The sequence below is a fragment of the Haliaeetus albicilla genome, chromosome 8 (genome assembly GCF_947461875.1).
Source record: "Haliaeetus albicilla chromosome 8, bHalAlb1.1, whole genome shotgun sequence".
Taxonomy (NCBI): domain Eukaryota; kingdom Metazoa; phylum Chordata; class Aves; order Accipitriformes; family Accipitridae; genus Haliaeetus; species Haliaeetus albicilla.
This window is the reverse complement of record NC_091490.1, coordinates 34,468,129-34,495,760: the sequence shown is the minus strand read 5'-3', so window position 1 is coordinate 34,495,760 and position 27,632 is coordinate 34,468,129. Positions and strand designations below refer to the sequence as shown.

The 27,632-nt window shown below is 36.7% G+C and overlaps 1 protein-coding gene across 9 annotated transcripts in view; it reads right to left on the bottom strand.

The window, feature by feature from the left end:
* Window positions 1-27,632, bottom strand: part of RALGPS2 (Ral GEF with PH domain and SH3 binding motif 2) — a 128,440-nt gene that overhangs the window by 68,830 nt on the left and 31,978 nt on the right. For 8 of the 9 annotated variants that reach the window (XM_069789682.1, XM_069789678.1, XM_069789679.1 and 5 more), the window contains 2 exons: window positions 16,836-16,886; window positions 9,150-9,233 (listed from right to left, as the gene is read on the bottom strand). In XM_069789682.1, the coding sequence (XP_069645783.1) occupies window positions 9,150-9,233; window positions 16,836-16,886 (135 nt within the window). Of the gene's footprint in view, window positions 1-4,182; window positions 4,207-9,149; window positions 9,234-16,835; window positions 16,887-27,632 lie in introns of those variants that run through there. The other variant, XM_069789681.1, reaches the window with a different exon arrangement.

Here is a 27,632-nt window from a genome sequence, read left to right as displayed (position 1 = left end):
TTTTATTTCATGAGCAATACATTAAAAGTCTCACAGCTTTCAACTTCCATCTATAAATTTGAATATATACTAGAAGATACAAATGCTTATACTATAAAATCCCAACCAATATAACCCAGATGCTAATTAAAAAAAAAAAAAAGCTTTCTTCACAGTGTTTTGCTCTGTTATTCTGCTCATTCTGACCCAAGATACCTTCTACCATTACATGGTCAAGCAGTTGCCTAAATCCAATTAATAAATCCAACTTATGTTTAGAATTGAATCTTTTATCTTGTTACTCTCTTCACCTTCCCCATTTCATAACTGGTAGCCATGTACTCCAGTATTTTGTTGGAGAGCGCATGTTCTGGTGCCTGCTTTTCTCAGTGTGTGGGTGGCTAGAACTTGTCTTTAAAAAATGTGTCACATCCGTTAGATGTGTACAAAGACACTGGGATCTGTTTTTCTAATGAGGAAAACTCTTCTGCTGCCAGTACATCTCAAAAAAAAGCCTCAGCAGAATCAGTTCTACACAATCTATGCAAACAGACCCATTTTCAGGCTAAGTTTGAGGATGAGATCTCACAGACATAAAGCAAGTGGCAAAACTTTCAAACATCAAACAAAGTTCTACCAAGAAAAGAAAATAATGACAAAATTTTATTAAGAGAATCTATGAAATGAAGGAATATAAAACCTAAAATTCAGTTATATCCTTTGGTTTTCCTTTTCCACAGCTTCAAAGCTGCACTATCCAATTCTCAGACAGGTTGAACAGCTTCAACTACAGTTCACTGTCACTTCCAAATTCTCAACACCTCTGAATAAACATAATAATCAGACCGATATCATCTGAACAAAACTGGAACATAAGGTAGGAAGCCTCCACTATAACCTAGAGTTTATACTCTAGAGTTTGTACCCTTATTGTTGGCTACGCCAATTTCCTGCTAATATACAGCACACTACCATAGTCATTTTTTAAGGTTTATAGGACTAACTTCACTGTTGTATAAAAATTGCTGTTATATTCAGTATGGTATGAAGGATGGCTAATGCACTGCACAGTTACACAAATGCCTCATAACAAAACATTTTCAAAGTATAGCTTTTAACATGTCTAAATTCTATCTAATCTTTTCTCTCCTCTGCTTCTCCCATGCCCTCTGCTCTCATACACTTTAGCACAAAGAAGAATGATAGAAAATAAACACCTTGATAACTAAGAAAGCAGTAGCAAAGAATTAGCAAATGGTAACAAATTCTGTAGCTTTTATTCATGTATTCACTACAAGTTAGGAAAAAATGAACGATTAGCAAGATACAGCAGGACTGCTATTTACAAAACTACTGAAAACAGAATATGAAGAAATGTATGCTCTCATATGTAAACATCTTTCAACCTGTCATACTGAGTGATGCTAAACTACTTCTTGTAAGCTAACATTGCATACGTATTCAGGTTCCTGCCCAAAATTTCAATTAAAAAAAAAGAAATATCCTGTTTCACTTTGTACAGTATGACAGCTCTTTATACAGAAGAGCACACGAAGATCTGCTCCTCCAAAATTACTAGATTTTCAGTGATGTTACAATGATCAGATGAGAACTAGAATGTCAAAACACAACAGCTCTTTGGAACCAGAAAATGGAAAAATTACAAAAAACCACCAAGAAACCCCACAAACATCTTGCATAAGAACTGCTTTCCTTTGGTCTGTTTGTCTAAGGCTGTATTAGCCAGGGAGCACAGTTTTCTTCCTCCTTTTTTTTTCTTCTTCCCCCCTTTTTTTTTTTAAAGCAAAGTATCTCCAGACAAACTGTTACCCTGACAAATAAAAAAAATGGTTCTGTGCAAACAGCATTACTGTAAAGTACAGAAGTACTGAATGCATAAATACTAATGTATTTGACAGTACTTCAAAATATCGTCAAAAAAATAAACCTCAGTTTGATGTTCTGCTGTAGCTTGAGAAAATCAACTTTTCCTTTGACTGATGAACAAGTTTCTAAGGAGATGCTTTCCCTTTGAAGATTAAGAGAATTAAAATTTTTAACATAAGATTTTTGTATCATAAAAAATCAGGTAGAGATAACACACATATTGCTGTGCCTTAAAATCCCAAATCTCTTCAGTCTCAAGTTAACAGAACTTCAATGAAAACAGGAGACTGTTTCCAGTAGGCCAGACTATGAAACACTTGCTCAAAATACAGAGCAATGCTCAATCATTTTCATAAGGATGAAAAAAACCAAACAATTTACTATGTTGGCCCTGACTTCTATGAAAGTTCATCCGTATCACAGTGACATAAGCACTGTGCCACACAAGTACTCTTGTTTACTCAAGGAAGCCTGGTTTCTGTCCCAGTCCCAGCCAGACTGAGTCTCAACACTTCCAAGCTCTTACACTAAAACCCAACCAAAACAAAATGCAAAACTTTCTTCAAAGCTTAGAGCCATCCAGTCCCTTCAATGACAGAGTAAGCAGGGGATAAAGAATAACACATTTAACCATTTCTACTCCAACCACCTCCACTCCTCTTTGATGTGTTTTTACTGGCATTAACATTGGGTTTTGTCTCGTCTTGTCTATTCACTGGTATCTTTAGCACCATAATCTAATGTATTCCAAATACTGAAAAATAAAGAATTTTAATAAACCCTTTTGTTTCAATAGGCCACTTTTTTATTTTATCCAGGTTTGTTTTTCATGTAAATCATAGATATTTGTTCCATACGTATTTTGTGGTTATTTTGCTTCAAGTCCTCTCTCACTGCATTTAATATTATTTCTCACACTGTCCCACCAATGTCAATCAGTTAGATGACCCACAGCCTTTGGGCATCAATGCCTTTGGTACCAGTTCAAGACAGCATTTAACCCTTGACATATATCTGTGTATTGATATTCTTCCCTATTAAGGTCAACCTAGAAAAACATGCATAACTTTTGAACATGTGTTCTTGAATCACAGGATAATTTAAAGAGCTTAAACTATGTTTCCCTTATCTGAAACACTAATTTTGTTATACTAGTTCTTTTAAGTTCATACTCATTGGTTCCAAAACCAATTGTGCTTTTTGTGCTAATTAGTAGATAGGCAAATTCAAGACTCTCTCTTTTAATAGAGTTTCTGGATCATTCTTAAAAATATCTGTTAAAAACATTTTGACATGCTACACAAAAAGCATGTAATGTAAAACAGGCAGTACTGACCTCGCATCATTACAGCTAAGGTAAAATCCCTGTCTTTGTTTTGTTTCCAAAGGAAGCACACTAACCTCTTCCCCACCCCATTTTTTCATTTCTAATAAGCCTAATAAAATTTCACTATCACAGTTTACTGCAACGCTACAATATTCAAGACAAACTTCCTCTCCTACATGTTTGCAAGTTTGAACAAACCCCACCAAACCCCAAACCAAACAGTTTCACAGAGTCTGTAAAACAAAATTTGCCTTTCAAGTGGGATCTTCTGCTTTAAAATTGTTCCAGTATATTGAATCTAGTTGACAAGTTTCTCTAGTATTTTCTCTGTGGCAGCACAGTTCCACTCCCATTTAAATAAAACCCTCAAGAAATAGGTTAATACAGATAATCGTACAACCAGGAGAGCAACTATTACTTTTACATAAACTATGAAACATTTTCATATCAATGCTTAACAGCAATCTTAAAAAAATACACACTTCTTGTTTGAAATTTTTGATAAACACTTATTTTCAAAAGGTAGAGAACAATGGTTTAGTAAGTAGACAAACTTGACAATTTTGCACTGACAGATTTACCAGTTACAACAGTAGTATGCAAGTATACAGCTAACTTTCAGAAGAAAGCTGAAAAAGGCAGAGATCAGAGTTTCAACAAAATTACATAAAGAAATTAGATATTTAAGAACAACACTTAATAGTAGATGCGTAGATCTATGGAGTACCATGTAGCAATGTATTCTTCAAGAATAAAAGAATCCTGGCATAGAATGATTCAACTGATTTCTCTTCCTTGAACTTGATCTGTTTTTACAGGCACCACATATAATTATCACATAACTAATGCTGGAAATACACCACTTCATTCTCAGTGGACTGCAATCAACTGCACATAATCATTACTGTTTCCAAAACGCTATCAGCAGATCAATTTGCTGTTTGCTGCTGTGAAGCAGCTGTTAGTGATTTAATATTCTCTTTACTTACATAGTGAGAGCTGTTCATGGTTTTCTTTTGGCGAGTTGGGGGGAAAAAGGAAAGAGCATAATTTAATGCATAATTTAAACACAGTGAAATTTCAAAGGTTAACAAAAGTCTGATGAAATGTATTCATGCCTGATAAAGCCAAAAGTCGCAATGATTTTCCTCATTACTTATTTCAGGTCTAAGCATTAGAAACCCCCAGGTAAGTGGGGCAGGTGCCCAACAGGAACTACACTCTGCTGAGCAAGCACCTGGGGTGAGAACTGAATGCTGAGAAGGCAAACCAGGCAAGGAAGATGAATATTGCTTACTCTTATTCCCAGCTGCCACTGCCTACCCCATAGCAATTCTTGGGTTTCACTGCTCTTGAAGGATGGTGAATCTAAATGCAACATTACTATTGGAATGAGCAAGTCCTCCACAATGACGCATTTAGAACTGCAAGCCCACAAGACACCAGAAGTTATCCAAAGTACTGTCTCAGTAAGTCAAAAGTTGAGGTACTAACGTGAATAGGAACTTGCAGCTGAAACAATACTTGCCCCTTTTCCCTCCCCTCTCCAGTCCCACTATACGAAAGTAAGACTGATTACTTTCCTTGGTGCCAGAATAAAGGCTGATGCAAACTTCTTGGAAGAGCTTCTTGCAAATGGTATGTTCCTCAGCCACCAAAGCTGCATGCAGCAGTTTCTCAGAAAACTGGTTAGAGGCAAACTAACCCAGCATCTGAGCAAATATTATATAGCTGGACTTGTTTCCTTTTTAATACCTATTCTTTGACTTTTCAGGGCAGAGTTTCTCCTAGAGATGACACCTTAAAGAGAGCAGAAACAAACGAGAAAAAAGAAATAGGAAAGACGACCTAGAAGTGCCTTCAAATCTTTTAGCTTTCAATACTGTCCAAAAGACAGCCTAAGGACTGCAACATTTGAATGTGATGGTGCTGACAATGTGTAAAACAGAAAGAGAAGCTACTTGTCCTGTTCCAGGTGATTTAATGGTGAATTGCAAAGGCTTCGAGTACTTACTAGCTGCCTATTAAAAAACAAAAAGACCTTTTTTCATTTCTTGGGAGATAATCAATGGAACAGAGCCCCTAACTGGCCTGTCTTGATTGCACTGGCGACTCCACAAAACTCACTAACACGGCAAAGACAGGCTTCTAGATCTTGCCAGTGTTCTTGTTTCAGGGGTGTCACAAGGACAATTCAAGATTACTGGCAATGTATTTCTTTTAGACATTAAAAGCAGCAATAACAGGCATCCAGGGGAATCTTCTGTAGCAGACAATGCAATGTCTGAAACCCAGTAGGGAAATGAAAGCCAGGGACAGATCCTGTCAGATGGATAGGTCTTCACTGGAGCTTAAAGATGACAGAAAACAAAATTTTCAAGATATTAAGAAGGCTCTTAAGAAACCATTAGCAAAGATATTCTCAGTGAAGGAACCTGTCAGCTGACAGAGGGGCACATCCAACTTTTATGGCTGTAGAAAAAGCACGCAAATGGGGTGAGGCTTAATTGCAAACCTAAACCTTATGACAAAAAAAATTTACAGCTATAGCATCATAGAATCATTTAGGTTGGAAAAAACCTTCAAGATAATCGAGTCCAAGCATCATCCATGCCCACTAAAACTATATTTGTGTACATAGCATTATATGGAATGTCAATACAATAACATCCCAAGAGAACCATAAACCACTTGTCATGACATCTATCTTAAAGCTAATATATTCTGTTTGTATGTTTATTGCTTTTCTAGCATTCCCCAAAAATAAGCTGCAGAAAGGGAGAGCTCATAAATAACTCCTAGTCCCTTTCTGACTGCATCATTTCTAGCAAGGCCTTCAGATGCAAAGCCAAAGGGAAGGTAGCGGGGAGAGAAACAGTACAAGAAGTTCTATTGACTGGCTTTGAGCAGTTGGCCAAGTGCTGCATTTTATTCAAGGTTCTCCTTTACCATACTGAAAAAATATAGACAGCAACATAGGTCTATCAGTCCACTGAAACACACTGAACAAGCTCAAAGACACTACAGTGCTTTGAAAGTCACCTAGTTTTATAATTTCTTTCAGATTGACCTGTCTTTCAATCAAAATAACAGTTCCTTGAAATGAAGCATATTAGAAAAAGGAAATTAAGACAGATATTGATAGTCACTGGCTATTTCAACTATCTAACATGCACTCCAGCGTAATGAAAATATGTAAGGCTCCCTTCAGCAGCTACCAATGCTTTCCAAGAAAACAGGACTACCAACTATTATGAACAAATGTATTACTAAAAGGCAAGTATTTCTAGTGTCTTATTCTCCTTATTGTCTTTGTTGTATGCATATAGCCAGTTTTGTATGGTTTTTTAATAAAAACTAAGCCTGACAAAAACAAGAATATCACCCATCAATTAATAATCCAGTGAACAGATTTGACAAATGTTCCACAGAGTAAAACACAGAAACATTCTTTACAAAACTTAAAATCTGAAACTGTCACAAAACCAAAAAGTCATTAAGATTAATAAAAATGGGAGACTTGAGATAGGGTTACAATAATAAACTAATAGGATTTTGCTGGCATGATGGAATTCCTATATGTTAATCTAAAAATACTGTTATTTAGAAGTTTTCTAAACACTATTTAACAACAGAGTTAGCATTTTAGCAACATTTAAGATCTTTAACAGCTACTTTTAAAGTACAGGTATCTCCTCCTGGCTCTGGCCAGCTATACAAGGCAAACCTTCCTTCCCTCTATCCTTGTTGTGGTTTAACCACAGCCAGCAACTAGGCACCACACAGCCACTCGCTCGCTCACTCCCCCCGCAGTGGGATGAGGAGGAGAATCGGGGAAAAAAAGTAAAACTTGTGGGTTGAGATAAGAATGATTTAATAACTCAAGTAAAATACTAATACTACTAATAATAGCAGCAATGAAAAGGAATATCATAAAACAATAATCAAAAAAAATCCAAGAAAAAAAAAATAAGTGATGCACAATGCAACTGGTCACCATCCGCTGACCCATGCCCAAGCAGCAACCCGCACCCCCTCCCCCCGCCCCCAGCCAACTGCCCCCCAGTTTATATACTGAGCATGTCATCCTATGGTAGGAATATCCCTTTGGCTCATTTGTGTCAGCTGTCCTGGCTATGCTCCCTCCCAGCCTCTTGTACACCTGCTTGCTGGCAGAGCATGGGAAACTGAAAAAATCCTTAAGTGCTACTTAGCAACAACTAAAACATCAGTGTGTTATCAACATTATTCTCACACTAAATCCAAAACACACTGTACCAGCTACTAAGAAGAAAATTAACTCTATTCCAGCTGAAACCAGACAGTCCTTAACATATCTTACAGGTTAAATATCTTTAAACAGCAGTTTTATAAGGACAAACTGTCAGTTTGCAGACAGCTGATTGCTTATTCCCATGATAAAGTTTCCCCTCTTTCCTTCTTGCTACTAAGCATATTTTACCTATTCTTTAATAGGTCTGAAGTTGACTTTGTTTAGCCAACTCATGCATTTCTTTAGTATATTATACAATAACGAATGAGAAGTGAGGTCCTTCATGAGGTACACTGCCTAACATGGCCCTTACTACAAAAACATTTCAGAACATTCAGCAAAACAAAATGTTTCTTTGAAGAGATAACTTACATGAATAAACAATGTTGGAATCACTGGCATATCAGTCAGATTAGTGTAAAAGTAGCCTCAGGCTGGATATATAGTCCAATAAAGAAGCAACTTCAAAAGCTAGATCAGGAAAATTTCAACTTAATGCAACCAAAAAAAACCCCAAACCCAACAAAACCTACAAACAAAACACTGACAAAATCCAAAACTCCAACACCCCAGATTTCAATAGATGGTATCATCAAAAGAAGTTTGTGGTGTAACTTTTCTCCTCTTGACTGAAGAGAAATCAGGCAAGTGTCCAAAAACTATGCCCAGACAACCTTCTAATGACTGAAATGCTTAAGAAATATTTTAAGTGTTGTCAATGAGAAGTAATACGATTTACTCATATCCTGAATGTGAGCAACAACGGGAAGTGAGAAAGTACACAACAATTGAGAGGAAAAAAAGACGACCTGAAAAGGTTAGACATTTGGTCTGAGTTTTAGATGATTAACAAAGACATCTATAGATCTGAGACTGGGCACAGAAGATAGGTCTGGAATAGAGCTTCTAAGTTTGAGACCTTATTAAACATTTATAAGAGGAGAGATGAGGGTAACAATTACTTAATCTGAAATATAAAATATGGCACTATATTAAAAAAAAGCATCATGGTTTTGAGATGGTCGGCTAACTACATAGCTGGAGCCCTACAGCTTTAATTATGGAGAAAGCTAAAATTCTGACCTTATTTTAAAAGTTGATTTTACACAGAGAAATTTTTAAGCAAGAAAGCCATAAGTTTCAAATACACTACCTGAAAAATTATGCCAAATGCAGAGTTAAAGAACAAGTTGTGTACAGTAAAATTCTTTGGAACTTTCAGAATTTACGCAGAAGCACCTTAAAAAGGTAACTATAACTGACAAAAGGCTCATATTTCTAGGGACAAAAGATCTACGTGGAACAAAAGACACTCAGCTAACACAGAAAGAAACTACACCTAATTACTACTTCAGAAATCCTGTATGGTAAGCCTTTAACCTGTAATGATGATTCTGTCTTTATGTGAAGGACAGCCAGCATTCGGCGGAAGGCAGGGGGAACCAAACCCTTAATATTCTCCTGTTTCATCAATAACTGCTATTTAAAACAAAACCATAGATATTTCTTCAGTACTGTTTTGGTCTTTCTGTATATCCTGAAGATAAGGAATTCCTTATAGAAGATACTTTAAGTTTTCAAGTAATCAGCTGTAATCAGTAATAAAAGGGACATGCCAGAACACTTAATTCCCCACACTTTTTAAACGTGTATATGTAATGACACTGGAAAAAAATAACTCACATGATTGAATCTTCTGGTGAAAGCAACAGCATTTGGTGCAGAACTGTATTTCTCTCTTTTATTCCAGCCACAGCTTGCCAGCTCCTAGGAGAACAAGGATGAAATTTTTTTTTTTTAAGTTAATGCATAACACATGTTCAGAGCCAAGAGCATATAAAGGAAACAGATCTTAAAAGTTTCAAAATAACAGAGGAATAATACGTTGAAGTAATAAGTATAAAGTTACACTTCTGATTTCTTCTGTAAATTGAGATTCCACAAGTGTCATTTCTGAATTCCTTTGAATGATTAGATTTTTACAATTAATCTTTTGTTGATTAGGGACTTTTTTTTTTTAAATTCAGCTCTTATAGAAACCAGTGAAATAATTCAAGATCCATTTTGTTACCACAGAAAATCTTGCTTTAAATGTGAATCTGAGCTAGGGAGAGCAGCGTATTCTTTTGTTTTTAATTGCTTTCTGAAGATATTTAAAGTCTACTGAGAAGATACACCTTATTAACTCAATCTAGACATGTCCCATTATTTTAACTTGACATGTCGCATTAAAGAAATACTAAGATTGTCACCTTTTGCAGCAACAATAAAAGAAACGCTAATTCCAGTTTTCCATTCCAAAGGAGCCAATTTTATTTTACATTGAACAACACTCAGCACTTAAGCAAATAGTTTTGTGGAGTAAAAGGGAGCAAGGGGACCTGCTTAAAAAATAAAATATAATCATGTAGTTCCTATACTTAAGTCACCCTAAAAACTGTAGGCCTCAACAATCTAACAAATTAGAGTAATGCTTTTTCAGGCTTTACAAATACCAAGTTACAATGCCTCTTACTTGTCTGTAAAACTTAGTCAGAAGTTGGGCAACGACATTATCTTTCTTGGTACTTACTACCACTTAATTTCAATAAAGCATTTTCAATTAAAATCATAAAAACCTAAATGTACCAATGAGCTCTTCTATTCGTGTACAATAGCATACAGAATAGATGCAAATATATACAGCATACAACCTATTCCACAGTGCTACCAAGAAAAATAATCAATACAGAGACAGCTTAATTATTAGAGTGCCATAATAGCAAAGTACAGCCTTTCATTTTCATTTATTCATGCCTTCTTTCCACATCTTCCACTCCGAAGCGCTCTCAGTTTTATCACTTGTTGTGGTTTAACCCCAGCCAGCAACTTAAGCACCACGCAGCCACTCACTCACTCCCCCCCATCCAGTGGGATGGGGGAGAAAATTGGGAAAAAGAAGTAAAACTCGTGGGTTGAGATAAGAATGGTTTAAGAGAACAGAAAAGAAGAGACTAATAATGATAATGATAACACTAATAAAATGACAACAGTAGTAATAAAAGGATTGGAATGTACAAATGATGCGCAGGGCAATTGCTCACCACCCACCGACCGACACCCAGCCAGTCCCCGAGCGGCGATTCCCCGCCCCCACTTCCCAGTTCCTATATTAGATGGGACGTCACATGGTATGGAATACACCGTTGGCCAGTTTGGGTCAGGTGCCCTGGCTGGGCATGAGAAGCTGAAAAATCCTTGACTATAGTCTAAACACTACTGAGCAACAACTGAAAACATCAGTGTTATCAACATTCTTCGCATACTGAACTCAAAACATAGCACTGTACCAGCTACTAGGAAGACAGTTAACTACATCCCAGCTGAAACCAGGACATCACTGCATTGAAAACTTACTGAAACCAGTATCACACTGTATGTCCAGCTACCAGATAACGTAGGCAAGACGATTCAACACATAATCAATAACGGTACCATTTAAGACAGTCATAGTTTAAAAGAATTTGGTATCTGGATATTCTAAGCTCTAAAGTTTTGGGGGTTTTTTTGTGTTTTGTTTGTTTGTTTTTTAATTGGGAACTTCTTAACGTCTTTCAACCAACGTCCCAGAACTACTAAAGAGTCTTATGCCAGTCAAGAGAGACCTTGAATTCTTCCACTTGAAGTCTGTGGCATCCTGATATTTGTTAGAGAAGACTCCGAGATGCTCCTGTCCACAGGCACTGGGAAGAATGCAGAGTCTCCAACTTCGTATTTAGGGCCATTCCTTCAAATTTCACTAGGAAGTTCTGCCACCAAAACCTATCCTGGAAAATGCCAGCATATTTGGCACAAGAATGCACATGCCCATCTCCTTAGAGCTGCACTTCAATGACTATGCACAAGACAACCACCTGGCCCTGAGCTGGTCCTGTTGCAAAGGAGAGGGGGATATTGGAGAAGGAACCCATTCAAGAGACACTTGTTTATATTCTCTACCCCTCAGCAACTCCCAGTGCTGCAGTTTCCATTGGAATAACAATCAAACTGTGCACTTAGGAGAATACAAGGTGATTCATCCTTACTGGCATCTGATAATTACACTTCCTTAACAGCAGAAAAAAATCAGTTGCTGTCTCAGGTTTAAAGAAAGCATGGTAATTTCTTAATAATTCAGGGCACATCCTTGTACTATTTCAATTCTCATCACTGAGTAAAAAAACCAGTGATGATTCCAGGCAGAAGTTACCCATTGCCCTGGCACGTTACATCTAAGGGCTTACACAGTACAGACATCAGAAGCATACCTGGCTTAGCTGGTGATTAGCACTGATGTGATTAGCAACAGAAATGGTAATTTTTAAGTAAAAAAACATTAGGGTTTTTTTAAAGTAAAAAATTTAAGTAAAAAACAAACCCAAGAATCTTCAGATACTACGTAAATAACAGTTTTAACTGTTAAGGTCAAATTTATATTTATACACTCAAAAGTAGAGGTCTAATATCAGTTGGGCACACATGCAAGATCTGACTCTCACACTGTGACCATATATACGTATATATTTTTTTTTATTATTATTTGAAAGAAGAGGTTTCCCTGTTTTGACAGAAGACAACTGAAGCCTCTGCTCCAGAAAAATCTTGTTGAGATCTTCCCTATCTGAATGGAGCAAGAAAGCAATGACTGGCAGAGAATAAATGTTTTGGTAAATAAGATGGAAATCTAAGCAATGAGGCAGCAGAAATACCTCCTGGAACACATGCCTAGAAGATTCTCCTAAGACCTTCTGTATTCCTGGGCCTGAGGCTGGCTGTAAGGTTGTACATAAGAGTTGTACATCATCATTCTTACCTTGGAATGAAATGTATTTTCATGCAGTCTCACAAAAAGGTAAAGACTTCACTGTACCTTATTAACCATATCACATACTGTTTAAAGCTCTGAAATTCTAGTTCAGGCAAGAATACAGACTAACCCACCAGGGCTGACTGAAACTACAAGTTTATAAAGTTAAAAAAAAAAAAGGATAAAAAATATTCTTCATCATTACTGTAGGTTTTTTGCATTTTCCCCCCCCACCATTAAAGCCAAACAGATGAAATGTATACAGGCAATATATGATGCCATCAACAGAAGAGAAGCTGCCAAGGCTTTTGCCTTCACCACATTTGGTCTAGGAGAAGTATGATACAGTCCTAATGAGCATGGACCTGACTCTGCTCACACTGCTGTAATAAAGCACACTAATTTGCTGAATTGGAATTCAGAAACCTTTCTTATACTTCTATAAAAATACTCAATTCTTCGCTAAAGAGACAGTGCCTCCTATTCCATTACTCTAATTCAGGCATGTTTCTTTGATCTTCCTCTAGAATTTCACTTTTTCTGCCATGAGTTTTAAACTTGAACTATTCACAAGGATTATTTCCTTAATCTGCCAGTCAACTTAATTACAGGAGCTACATTACTATAACTACCAATTTCTTCTTTTGTGTAATTTATTTAAAATGAGGTGCAAGACTGAAAGATTCAGGATCAAGAATACAAAAGCTAAACTTTCTTCATAACTCATTTTGGTTTTCATTCCTTTTTGAATCTATAGAATTTTATTTTCCTTAATAAAATACTACGGGAACACATAAATTATAACCTGTACTACATGGCAGAATGAGAGACTGTGCTTCTCATTAAAATCTTTATATACGGGTCAAAGTGAAGGTTTCAAAAATAGGAGGAGAGAAAAAGCAAGAATTAATAGTGGAACCATTATACAACTTCAGAACAAGTAGAGGTGAATATTGAATAAGCCAATTTTTTTTTTCCCCACTACCTAGCCTAGTGAAGCAGAGGGTATAAAGAAGTTAAAGGCAATAACCCAGTAAAGATTTTCAAAGTGAGTATATATGGGTAAATAAATTTGGAGAATGCATTAAGATATGTAAAATAAGTAATCAGATTTTCCAATAAAAGTTAATGCAAGGGGACATCTGACATATAGCTAATGTTAACATAGCTACCAGCAGCACAACTGAGCAAGTCTTTGACTACCTTTTTGCTTTATAGTCACTGCTCTCTAGAAAGCCACAAGCACAAGAAAACAAAAAACAACACACCACTTGTCATTCATGGGGAATAAATGGAAATCATGTGATTATCTTGGGGAACTCCATCGTTTTTGCTTCCCAAAAATGAAAATGCAAATTGGCTGCTTTCATACAGACAAAAGTTTGTGTAGCAGAGGCGTGCTCTTTACTACCTTCATTTCTTATACTGCACCCCCTAATTATTAATTAACAAAGTAACAGTAATTCCTTATACTTTCTTTTCTCAGAAGTAACTTGCAGGCCATTTTTAATGATGAAGAAAGGTGGTTTCCCGTATCGCGTGGAGTGATACAGTCTGCTCAAAGCTCAGGCAGAGGATCATGTCACTATATACTATCTAAGCCATGGTAACTGTTCAAGTCCATGCTTCTGGCTCACCCTAAACGTAAAGTGATCCACTGTACCTTAATCCTGAGTTATGTGGGCTACACTAAGCTCCCTGTCCCAATTCTTCCTGAGCACTAAATAGGAAGTTGTAGTGGGTGATGTGTAGGAACTCTAGCACACACATGAACCCATGATAACTGTAGTAAATTTGAATATAGGCAGAAAGAATTATATTTATTTGCTACAGGTAGAAGCAAAATGCTGAAGTATACAAGTCTGTGCTGTGAGGATGTTCATTGATTTTGATGCTAAAGGAAAAATTACTATATATAGCTGTAAAAAGTGTTATTCAGCTCTGGTTTTTGTTAAGATAAACAAGATGAAATTCTGATGTTGCTTTTTGAAAAAACAAACCTACAATACTTAAAGAAAAGATTTTAACACAATGAATATGCAACACAATTTAGATAGTCAAGAAAAACTATGATATTTAAAGAGCACTGCTTACACACTTCCTAAAGATGGTAAAAATCTCCAGTTCTTTTAAAAATTAAGCATCCTGGAATAAATCTTTCAGAACCCCTATTTGCAAAAACAAATGAACACACATTAAATGCTGAAAATACTCATTCATATTTCATTCTACAGAGTTTGGGAAGCAGACTGAGATTCACAGCCCATATAACAAAGATTTGTTGGTGAATTACAACAATCTATAACACACACCCAGTTTTTAAATCTTGGCACACTGGGAAAGATGTTGTTCATCATGTCCCACAATGCATGTGGATGACAGCTGTGAAATTTGATTCTAAATAGAGTATCTACTAGCACTGATAGAAAAAAACCCCACCAAATTCTATCAATGCCTTTTAGTCACTCACTAAAGCCTCAGTTTAGAAGCGCTCCTATACAGGTGAAATCAGCTCAACTTGTTTTGTTTTCTAATTACAAATTCAACAATGTTCGAGTGCATAGGTCAAGGTATGTGTAAAGATTCCCAACTTGAATCAATCATGGGTATGGCACACAGTCTGATAAGATACTTCAAAGAAACTCAGAAACCTACAACACTTCATTAATGTGCTGTCAAGACACCTTTAGGCAAACTAAGTGTTCCATGTTTGTTTTCCCCTTCTGCAAAACAGGAGGAAAGCATTTTAATTGTGACTAGCTTCTTCTAACCTGACAGTTAATCTGTATGTCCCTTTTCCATAGGGAATAAACACAATTTAGAGGCACATCAGATACTAGATGGTAGACCTCAGTCTACCTGTGAAGGAGCACTAATGGACAGGTAATACAGTCAGTGCCTTCAACTGCTTTTGTGCAAACACTTGAGAAGTGTCAAAACAGCTACCCTTCTTCATATGGATATTTTCCAGTGAAGGCATCACGTGAATTTTTCTTATGCAGTACATACAGATTTCTTAAAAGGATATCTTTTTAGATATACTCACCTACTCTCTTGCAGTTTTGGTTTTAGATAAGTTTCATTATTTTATTCTGCTTTTTCCTTTTATGGCCTACCCTAATGAGTTAGAACAGCCAGCAAAATTAAATGTACTTTCTTGACATTTCTCCTCATCTTCCAGAGACTTTCTGTAGATCTGCTCACACAACATAATCTGAGATACAAGAGGTAGCATTAAAAGAGCTACAAATTATGAGGTATGGAGTACTGTATCACTGCCATTATATCTAACTTGCTTGCTTGCTTCCTTGTGGTTGTTAGCGACAGCTGACTGCTTATCCTGTGCAGTGCTAGAAACAGATTGCAAAGAATAAACTACCATCAAGACCAAGCACTGGAATTTCTTTATCAGCAGATCATTAGGAAAAGTCCTAACTAGTTAAACAGGTGTTTTGATTTTTCAATATCCAGTCCTTTGAAGCTCAGTGTAACTAGAGATGAGACACTGCGGAAAAGCACCCAGAGCTTATTCAACTTCAACATTTGGGGGCAGGGGCAACCCTGCATAGCAGTAATGCTTAACATCAGAAGAAGTAGTACACAAACACACACATGAGGAAAATATTCAAAAGAATTGGATGAAAGGGCAAAATGCTTTAAAGTTTTGGAAAAGAGCTTTAAAAAGAGATATCCTATTAGAAGATCAGGATAAACATTCTACCAATCAAAAAGACTTTAAGGATGCCCAGAAAAAAGATCAAAGGGGAGGCTCTTTGAAGGATAAAAAACAAAAAAAAAACCCCAAAAAAACCCCACCAAAAAAAACCCACCACCAAAAAAACCCCCACCCTCTCCCCTCCCGCCAAAACAACCAAAAAACCCACACTACTGATAAAGTGGACAATGAACTGAAAAATAAACCTTCAGAAGTGCAAAACAGTGCCCACAGGAAAATGCTAATCATAGAGAAATAAGTATAAACAAATTCATCATTTTATTATAGTCACTGTGAAGATTCTGAAAACATCAGTTCAAGTCAGGCTGCAATCAGAAAGGAACATGGCATTATATTAAAACAAAACAGAGAACACAAATCATCAATATAGTATCCCAATATATCCACAGATCACACCCATCTTGAATACAATGGCTGTTACAGCCATTTTTCTTATTCCAGGAAAGATATGAACCAGTTAGGGAAACACAGGACAGCATGAGGTATGGCATGAGGTATCAGGAGCTGAAACCTGAAACATTATGATCAGAATAGTCAAATCAAGAAGTTTATCATTCAGAAACATTAAAACCCAGATACTTCATCTCTAGCACTAGCTGAACATATTTAAATACCAATACTTCATTCTTCAAACAAACTATTAGTTCCAGATATTTCTGTATCATAAAACCACCTGCTTTGGAGCTGTATGAACTGGGACAAAAATTAAGATTTATTAACATACTTAACACTTTGCAATTCCAGAATTTATACACCAGCATAACTTTTTTTCATTTAGATTTGAAAATAAAACTAAGGAACTACATACCTCTGGCTGAATTGCTTTAAATACAGGGACATCCATTAGTGTTATCTGACCCTGAAATTTAAAAAAAAAAAAGTCAAGCTCAAAAATTAACCTTGCATTCCATTAAGTTGCTGTGCTGCACAAGAACTGTACTTGCTGTGTTTCCTCTTATTATTTGACTTTCATTTTGTAGCTAATTTCAGAGGTTTCAGCTCCTACCACAGAGCAGTCCTGCAAAACCAGAGAATAAAGTGCTCCAAACTTTACATTTATTAAAATAAACAAGTTATGAGAAATTATTCTCAGGAGCATAATCCCGCAGTTACATATGCAAGTCAGAGCTTCAACTCAGAAACACTGTAAAAGAAGCTATCCAAGAATACAAGGAACTAACTTTAGCTGCTCAAGGGCAGTTTCTCTTCTAACTCTGAGTCTTAGTCTAGGCCTCACACCACTCCACTGAAACAGCCCTGAAAGTTTTAAATCAATACTTGAACCATATTTGAATAACTAAGCCAATTGTTCAGTTGCAGAGAAACAGTTAAAATTAAATATAGCAATCTCACTTCTAGCAAGTCAGAACCAGTAAGTACATTTTCATCCTGGGATGTCTTTTAGCTTTGAAAAGGGTAAAGGAGAACTCACAGAGTCAAAGATCAGGTTTTGCATTTTGAAACATATTCACAGAGCCTGATTTTAAGCATACAGTTTAAGATTGCTGTCTGCCTACGTATCCAAAAGAAAAAGAACGTCTCTTTCAAAGAGTATGTAGGTAGCCCAGAAATACCAGTGCCATCTGAGTTAGATATCAAAAACGACTCTTTTAACAATGAATCCGGGGACCTTGTCTGGTGCCCTCAGATGTGAGCTGCACAGCTTTATTCCCATTTCCTTGAAAACGGCGGTACCCCCATTTATACATCAACAGGTTTGTCACTCTCACAAATTGCAATTGCCATTGAATGCCATTGTTGGATAGCAGAATAGCTTCTCAAATGAAGACAACCTTGCAGAAAAATTTTAACTAGGATGTTCCAGTTGAAGAAAGCAGGTACAAAGAGACACACCTGCTCTCATGAGAGTACTTGTTCCAATGAGACCAGAAGTGATGTGTTTTGCTAAAGATGACCAAATCTATGTTTTGTAGCACATCTCCTTGACCTCTAAATCTATTTTTAGATAGGGCTTCTGGCAATCAAACATGACCATAAAAAAATGATAAAAATCAGTCCCAGTTTCTGTAACCGACACACTGGACACAATCCAGTATTTTGCAGTACAACATCACAGAAGTAACAAGCCCTTTATGTGTTTCCTTTTTACAAACTTTCTTTCCTGGGCTCTGCTTTAGTCAGCTGCTCCTTCTCCAAACAATATTACATTTTTCTAGTCTTGAGCTAAAGTGAGATTAAATCAGACCAATTTAACCAAATCCACATACTCAACTACAAACAAGACAATATACACTCACAAATGTGCGTGTCTCAAGATCTTTGTAGCAAGAAATCCTGTACAAGCTTTCACATAAACAAGACTTTCTTGGTTCTGTAACCAACAGGACCAACACTTGCATGTGTATGAGGCCTATGATTTGTACCTACCATTCATTAATATTGATAAACTACTTAAATGCCAGCTTAAAAATGAAACCCTGAACTACCATTTTTAAATGTGGTTTAACAACTCATCAGCTGCACCATCTGTCTCGACAGCAAAAATCATACTGTACCTTAAAGGTTTAGATGAAATCAAGGATATCAGACATACCCTGCAAAGTTTGTTTTAATCAGCAGCAATTAGTCAGAATGGAAATTCAGGAATATAGTAGGCCAAAATACTCTTTGCCTTCAAAATAACTTTTCTATTCCCTTGCGCCCATAGCAACTACAGTAAAAATATAAAAACTTTTGCCAAAAATAAGAGATGCCTTTCAAACTGAAAGCAACGTTGCTAACTGAAACCATTCTATTCTTTTATTATGAGGCCTACAAAAAAGTGACTTATTCTTGAAGGAATAAAAATGGTTTCTTTTCCTAAAATTAAAGGCTCTTTCAGCATTATTTTTTAGATCATCAAGGTCAGAAATACAGAAATCTTCACATAAAGCGTTTTTTAGAGAGGGGTAGTTTTATCTTGCCACAAAAAGTACTGACAGCAACAAGTCACTCTTGATAAGGGAAGCAAAAAAATATCTGAGAGTGCACCCAGACAAACTATTCCAACAGTCATTAACAAAACTTTGCTTTTGAAGGATTTTGAATGCACGCACAGGCAATGCCAGTAACTTTTCGTGCTACTTCCCACCTTTTCGTAACCTGAGCAGGTTATCTGGGAAAGGACTAGGACCCTTGGACAGTGACAGGAGTACCAGCTTGCCAAAAGTCACAACATGCTTGACAACACTTTGCTATAGGTGAAAGGTACCGCTGGATCTTTAAATTACACATAGAAGAGGTTTAGAAACTTCTAAACATGTCATAGATGTCATTCTGGGTTATGTTACACTGCACCTGGGTAAGCAAATACAGCTTCATCTTGACAATTTAACAGCATGCCCTCTTATTTGAGATATCAATGAATAAGGCTCTTTTGAGGAAATAAATAGGCAAGGCATGTCTTTACTGGGGCAGGGAAAGACATCCGACAAATAGGGGGAACAAGATTTTTCTCCAAAAGCATGATATTTAAGAAGGGGGCAGGGAAAATCTGGCTAACTAATTTCTAGGGTTAAAATAGACTTGAAGCTAATAATCAAGATGCATTCAGAGAACACTTATCCTAAAAGGACTTGAGGCACAAGTTTATATATTTATTTCTAATTCTTACTTAAAAGTTTAAGATGATAAATTGAGAATGCCTAAGGAAAGGGCTTCCCTGTGAGGGCAGCACTTATCTAAATACTGCACAGAAAGTCTGTACCACTGTGTAGGACAAACTTGCCTGATATTTGGGGGTGTGTGTTATTTCTAAACTTCCCACTCACTAGGAAAGAGCAACTCTATCCCAGTTCTGTAAATCATCTTAACCGTGCATCCATGGCTGTGCAGGCACAAGCACCAAGGAATTACACTCTTACCTGCAGAGAACACTGAAGACACAGGGACAGAAGGAAAGCATGGTTTCATGTCTCTCACCTGATCCAACAGAGCAGCCAAATGTTACAGCAAGAGTTAACTCTACCTTTTGATTTCCAGGGTGAAGAACCCAGTCCTGAAACACCAGCCACAGAACTCAATCTCTAGTCTCCTGTTTGTCTGCTAAAGCACACCAAGCTTTCTCAGAAGTTTATTATTTTAGGTAAACATGTGGCTGATTGCATGTATTGCTACACTTCTCAATAAAGGAAATTAATTAGAAAATTGGTTAGAGTGGGGAAGGTGAAACCAAAAGAATGGGTACTTCAATAAAATTTGAATATAAAGGTATATTATAATATCCTTACAAAAGACCCAAGCATTTCAATGGTCATTAACATATCACTGCAAATCCTCCTCACTAAAACAAAATTACAACAACAGTACAATAAAAGCGAGCCAGGAAACTGATTCATCGTTCACACAGAAGAAAGAATGTTTAAAAATAAATGTCTTCCCACCCTTTCAGACTTTGTCCTCTTAATCAACCTGAGCTGCCTCAGCTAAATTAGACTGTTACTTGCTTCAGTAGTGACTCCTAAACAAATTAGTACTTTAAGACAGGATTAATACCCAATATTTATGAAACAAGGACTGTTATTATAGCTTCACACCAGAATTCACATATCAAAATAAATGCATACATTTAAATGGAGGTATTGAATGAGTATATTAACATTGAAAAACCACATAAATGCCAAAGTTCAAGATTAATGTTCATTATTAAAAAGATTTGAAATTGCTATTAACTACATTACAATATTAAAAAAACAAAGTCTGGCAACTAAAAAAACTCAGCAAGTTTTAACAGAGAAACTTCTTTCTTCTAGTATCACATTGACATTAGGCTGATTTTTTTTTTTTTTGCTTGTTTGGTTTACACATCTTGCTGCTTTCACTAAATGCAGTAACAATCTTCAGTAACACTGTATCACATGAGCACTTGTTCAAGAAACATCCCTCACAGAGGTTCTTTTCTTATAGAGCTTGCAATTTCCATCAAGAGTTCCAAGCACTTAAAAACATTTTCACAATTCAAGAGAGGCAAGCAACTGATAGCCGAATACCTAGGCTGATGGATAAGAAGCCGTTTGAGATATGACAGTGTACCTCACATAAGAGTTTAAAAATGCCTTTGGCAAAACAGAATTTTTTAAACATTAACTTATTCATATTTATCAGTCTAACACTTAACCAAATTTTTACCCTTTTAAAGGTGCTTGCTCACTGCTAAGTCAAAACCAAAGCAAACTGAAAGGCTGGCATTTTAATTAATAGCATTTGAAATGACAAAACTTCAAATATAATTTATGATATTTATGGTAGATGCCATTGCTCAGCTCTAACAACAACAAAAAACTTCTACCATGACCAAGTTGAGGGGAATTTAAATCCCAATAAACAAAGCCACTAGTTTGGTTTCTGCAGTGGAAGAGATACAATGCACTAACTTTTCTCATTCCAGCTCCTTAACCCAGCCAATACAAATTCCTGGATAGCTCCCTCTCCTAAACATGGTTTAATGTTTTAATATTCAAACCAAAAATTCTAAGTGTTCACATCAATTTGTTACATGAAGCAAGCCAACCATAACCTCTCTGGTTTTGGAGTTGTTAAAATCTATGCAGCTGACAAGGAAAAACAAAAACAACCCAAACAAAACCAAAACAGGATTACATGTACAGTACAAAACTGTGAACTTATTCTTACTTATCATTTAAATAAGGATTCTGATTACACAAAGATAGGGAAACTCGGTGTTTTCTGCCTTTCCAGAAGTGATATGTCTATCAAGTTCATTTATATAGAATCACAGAATGGTTTGGGTGAGAAGGGACCTTAGAGATCATGTAGTTTCAGCCCCCCTGCCATGGGCAGGGACACCTTCAAATAGACCAGGTTGCTCAAAGCCCCATCCAATCTGGCCATTGCTCAGGCAATGAAAGAGCTGAATGGAAGCTTTGTGTTTAAGTTTGCCCTAGATACCAGGTAACAATTCTAGAATATGATTACAAGAGGTATGTTTTTAATGTACAACTAATATATTTCCCAATTCTCAACCAATTTAAGAACCCTACAAAAGAAAACCATCTTTTAGAAACAGTGAATTATCATCTTGCAATTAACACACTGGAATGGTAGTTGGAAGATAATTTTTTCCCCCCTGCACAGCCATGGGAGCTTTTGCATGTAGTAGAAAGACCTTGCCTGGGGAGAGTCCCCAACAGCCAAGTTTAAAAATATTTTAGCTCTCCTAGGTGTTGAGATGTTGGACTTGTTAACAGTTAAGTACTTAAAAATATTAAAATTATTACCAGACAGCTTCATATACATATTAAGAGATTTATTTCTCTCTCAGGGAGGTCTGTCAGGCCAGAAATTTTACATCCAAGAGATTAGGAACTACATTCAGTATGCTGCTGCTTTGAGGAATATGTTGAAACTCAATGAAATGAAATTTTAAAATATTCCCCAATTCTTCCTCTGTTCTGTGAATACATATGGATTACCCCCCTTCCATAAAAACCTGTAACTTAAGAACTTCCAGTTGCAGTTAACACCACTGCACTGAGCTCCTCTCCACACTCCTGTTCAAAAGTTCGCATTTGATCCAGGGCTATAATCCTACCTTTCTAGTCACTAGGCCTTCTCAAGCATGAACTCCTCCTACCAGGCTACTTACTGTACTACAAGTTTTCCTGCCATGTACCTACCATAAGGACACTGCACTTCCCACAGAGCTCCTGGACAGAGACCCTCAGTGTGAAAAGAAAAAATAACTTTCTGTCTGAGATGAAAAAAATCAAAACGTCTACATTTTGGTTACTGAAGAATACTGCCATAATCTGATTTTCCTTGAAGCCATGTTGGTTCAAGCAGCACTTCATAAATTGTTCCTTAATCTGAATTTTTAGAAGGAATTATATTTAAGCCTTCCAACTTGGCTTAGCACTGTCTCTCCAGGCTGCCAGAATACTTTTCCTCACTGAAAAAATAGCTAAACCTCTGTTAAGCACTGCATCAGTAGAATAATTCTGCTGTCCAAAATGAACACTGGGGCATTAAAGTTCCTGTGTTGAAACTCTGCTTGTTTTCTCACAAAGTTAACTCCAAAACTTTTATCATTAATAGTTCCTCTACACGCTATAATAAAGTTGCTTCTTCTTGCTCTCATTGGGAACATACTTATTCTTTAATATCCTTCTGTAAAATAAAGCTAACAGGAACACATACAAGCAGAAGTCCTTTTTGATCAAAAGCTCCCAGGGCCCAGTACTTCACTTTATTCAAACTGCACTCGGATGCAGACAGACAGACTTGCCTCAAACTCCCTAATCCACCGACAACCAGCCTCAGGAGAGGCCAAAACCAACATTACTGCCAGGAACCGCGTAGCACAACTCACACCAGTAGCTGCACAGGAACTCACAGAGGGGACTGTGAATCTGCCAGAGTCCCGCACAAGAGAGAAAGTTCTCCTGGGAGGAACCTTGGGCCAGTTTTACATTAATTTTGTTCTGTTCAAAGGGGCAAAAAATGAGTTTGTTGAACCACACACACCTCAAAACTTATTTCTGCACTTTTATTATACACACAATGCAGTTCCAGAAGTGTTGGGACCTGCTTCCTTTACAAAACTCACTCTCGTGCTCTTTCTTCAGATATACATAACTTGATATTTAACTGCTGTAAGAATGCCTCTGAGAAAAATTTCTTGTTCTAACTTTTTTAAAATAAATTTGTGTATTGTTTCCAAAATAAGCAATAATCTTTTTTCCAACATCCAGCGACAAAACTTAACTGGAATCAAAAAGAAAGGAATACACATACATCTTAGTGTGAGCTTACTTCGTAGCACTTTCAGAGACTAGGGAAAAGAATAAAGAATCCTTCTTAGATAACTAGGTGGAAAAAAAAGCAATGGATTTATACAGCTGCGCTTCCCTTAATTCTACCTCAAATATTTACACCACAGTGGCTAAGTTGAAGTATAAAATGGAAAAGCAAGTCAAAGAGTAATAAACAGTCAAATAATTAAACAGTAGCAGTCTAAGGAATAAGAATTTACTGTAAAGCAAAAAATAAATATTTCTTCAACCTGAGGTTCGCCAGCATCTTAATTTGGAGCTCATGTCCCCAAGCATTTTCCTTTTTTTCTTTCAGTCTCATCAGCCCCCCCCTTTCTACTGCCACTGCACCATTAACACATCCCTCCCCCACAAATTGTGCCCTGTACACTTGAAACCACACTTTTCCCTTCAACGAAAATGGACAGCATTCACTGCAACTGTGTCTACCCTGTATACACACAACGGCTCCATCGGCAGGGCCAGACACCAGTGGGTAATCCTGGCACCAACTTGTTTTGTGGCTTTTAGCCGTTTAATAAAGAAGTGAGCAGTCATCAGCCTAAAAGCAGGTATTTAAAACAGAGACAGTCTCCTTATTCGTTACAGCTAGAAAGCTGTCTGTAGAATCCTCAGCAGAAAACAAATGTAACCTACTTCATACTCATTGAATGGGATTCTTTTTCCCCCACATTTATGATACATTCAGGCATTCAGAACATCCCCTGGAAACTTCTTTTGTAAGCTACCGGGGATAAAGCAAACTATAAATTTGCAACTGCAGCAGCTACGCCTGAAGATCTCACCTGTTTCAGCTATAACTTGGCCCTTTCTAAAGCAGCCTTCAACCTTACAAAGAACTTACAACACCCAGTTGGTAACAAAAATATAACCAGACTATTACACATACATTACAATAATAATTTCCGTTACTGTTCAAACTAGACCCCTTGAAGGGCTGGCGTATTTTTGCTAGAAAGTTAGTACAAGACTAAACAAAGGACCATTACATGAAACGGCACACCAACTGTGCTTTCAGGATACTGTTAGGTGACTGCCAAAGGGAAGAATATGGAAATAAAATCACCAAAAATATTTACACTTGGGCTTCTCTTTGGCTTGGTAAGCAGCTTCTTGAAAATACAGGATTACAAGCAATAGCTTTTGTAGTCCAACTTGTCTCTTACCCACTAAATGACTAAACAGATAGAGTTTTGAAATAATAATCATGTCTCTTACACAGTGAGAACTGAAAAGACATGTGTGTGTTGTATTGATACTGAAACCACTAGCATGAATCTCATTTCCAGTGTCTCAAACTTAATTCTCTTTCAGATTTTTACTCTTCTTTCTCCAGCAAAAATGTAATTGTCCCAGCTATACACAGTGACCCATTTTGATCAAAATGCAACATATCATATGAGGTACAGGATGAGACTTCCCAATGTTGATGTTGGGAAGTTGACTTTATCATTTAACCCTCATCTTTATGCTACCTATGCACTGGAATTATTTTTCATTCAAGCCAAGGTTTCCTAACCATTAATTAGACAGATGTCTAACTAGCTCTTGTGCAGCAACTTACTTTTATTGCTTTTTTTACTGGCTTTATCACATTATCTTTTCTCTCCATGAATAAGGTACTTACACAGCCCACAAATTATTTCCTCAGTTCACCACTTCAAAAAAATTGTTTTTTTAAAAAGAGTATTCATTCTGCAGTTGGTAACAAAATTCAGCCTTCATTAAGTCACAGATGCCACTAGTCTGCACTGCATCTGTTTTACAAGAGCTATCACCAAACTAGAAGTTTTCTCATACTTTGAAAAAGCAATTGGTAGCATATCCAAGTCCAATCAGAGAGGTACATACCCACTATTACAATGAAAACCTTAGTAACACAGTTTTACATTCTCAGCAGTGCTGGTATCCTCAAGAGCTTGGCCATACTGCATCACTCAGGTAGTCTTCACATTAACACTGAAATCCAGATGAAGATTTTATACTTCTCTGTTATGGTAGGACTAAAACCAGGAAGAATAAGGAAATGGGCAATAAAATACAAACCAGTGTAAGGGTCAAAGGTACTTCTCCTCCAATGTACCTAAGTTTTTGGCAAATTCACTTATTTCTACAGCCTTCAGAAAGAATAATCAGAAAAAGACAGCACTCAAAGCAAGCAAGCCCTACTGGAAAAGCAGATAAAGTTGCCTGGGGAAACAAACATTAATGAAGTGCAGCTGTGCACAGAAACATTGACAAAGAAATGAAATTAATTATAACCTTGCCAAAGGGCTGAACACTGACTACCAGCAATTTTGCTCAATTATTCAGAATTCTATCTCTAAGACATTTCAGATCCATTTACAGTAAGTGAAACCTTATATGAAGAGCTAGACACTTTACAAGGGAGAAGGCTGAGAGTGAAGATGTTTTCTTTTGGGGAATTGAGAAAACAGCAAAATTATACTAGGTAGTATAAATCAAAAATACAACCACAGGTTTGTAATTGTAATGTGAAATTAATTAAAAGATTCCTGTTTGTGTCTGGAACTCTACCCAGTTTGAGGCATAATATGAAAACGGTAAAAACACTGGATTTTAATAAAGATTTTTATCTAAGCAAGATTTACCAAGTAGGTAACATTTAGAACACCCATAAAAGTAAAAGGTTTCTGCACATGAGAGGTGAAGGATTACACAGTAGAGGACAGTAGAGCAAAAGGATTCTGAAATGCAATACAAGACAAAGCACCTTTATATATATTTGCTGCCTAAGTGAGTGACAGCAACTCCACAGAGACTAAGTGATCCATGCTGCTGCTCAACAGTATCCACCACTGGCTAAATAGCAGAGCCATTCAAAGGAACCTGTAGCTATTCTGGCCTGAATGCGTAATTCCACTTGAATTCATGCCGCTAGCCCCACATTCCCTAAGTACTTAGGTTTCCTTTATATAAAGAAATTGTAAGATAAAACTGAAAGGATAGCCAGCCCCAAAAACATCTTGCCATGAAAAGTAGGTGATTCACTGCCCAGCTGTTCCTGACAACGGAGCAAGGAAGAGGCCCGAACCACATGACTTGAACCTCAGTCAGGAATAAATTCCATTAACTATCCAAGAAGAATTTAATGTGCAAGTACTACTTCATATTCCAGATGCTTTAAATTTTCAGTATGCTCATTAAAATCAATTTAGTCATTAATAATGAACCAAAATAGTTATTAACGATTAAAAAAATAGAACAACCTTAATGGGAATATTTTGTGATAAATACTACCACATTTCGATAATCTCCCCAGGACAACTCATCATGAATCTCACCACTTGAATTATAAATGCAGCAAGAGCAATAGCTCGTTAGCAATCTTTCTAGTAACATACTTGAATCACTTAGGGGACCATCTGTTGTCTTAACCTCTATGAGTAGGGTAAAAAAAAATTAAAAAAAAATAGAATCACCCAATGTTTTGGTTAAACATTTTTACTCATTTGTTCTTGGTTCTGCAGGATATCCAACTCATTATTCTGTACCACTGCACCCGAAAGAAGAAAACACTCCCTAGATGTAAGAATTAACAGAGTTAAAAATTAAAACGTCCAGAAAAAAACAAGTACAGATCAAGTATATTCTTGCAACTAAAATATGCATGTCAGAATTAAGCTGCATCATATAGATTTAAGAATCTTCGGTCTATGTTACATATAAAAGCATGAAAAATGCCTGGATGGCACAGCCCAAAAACATCACTTGACATTAAACAAAACATAGACAATGAAGAACTACAGTGCAGGATCCATTTTTTAAACCCATGGACAACAGATGTTAGGCAA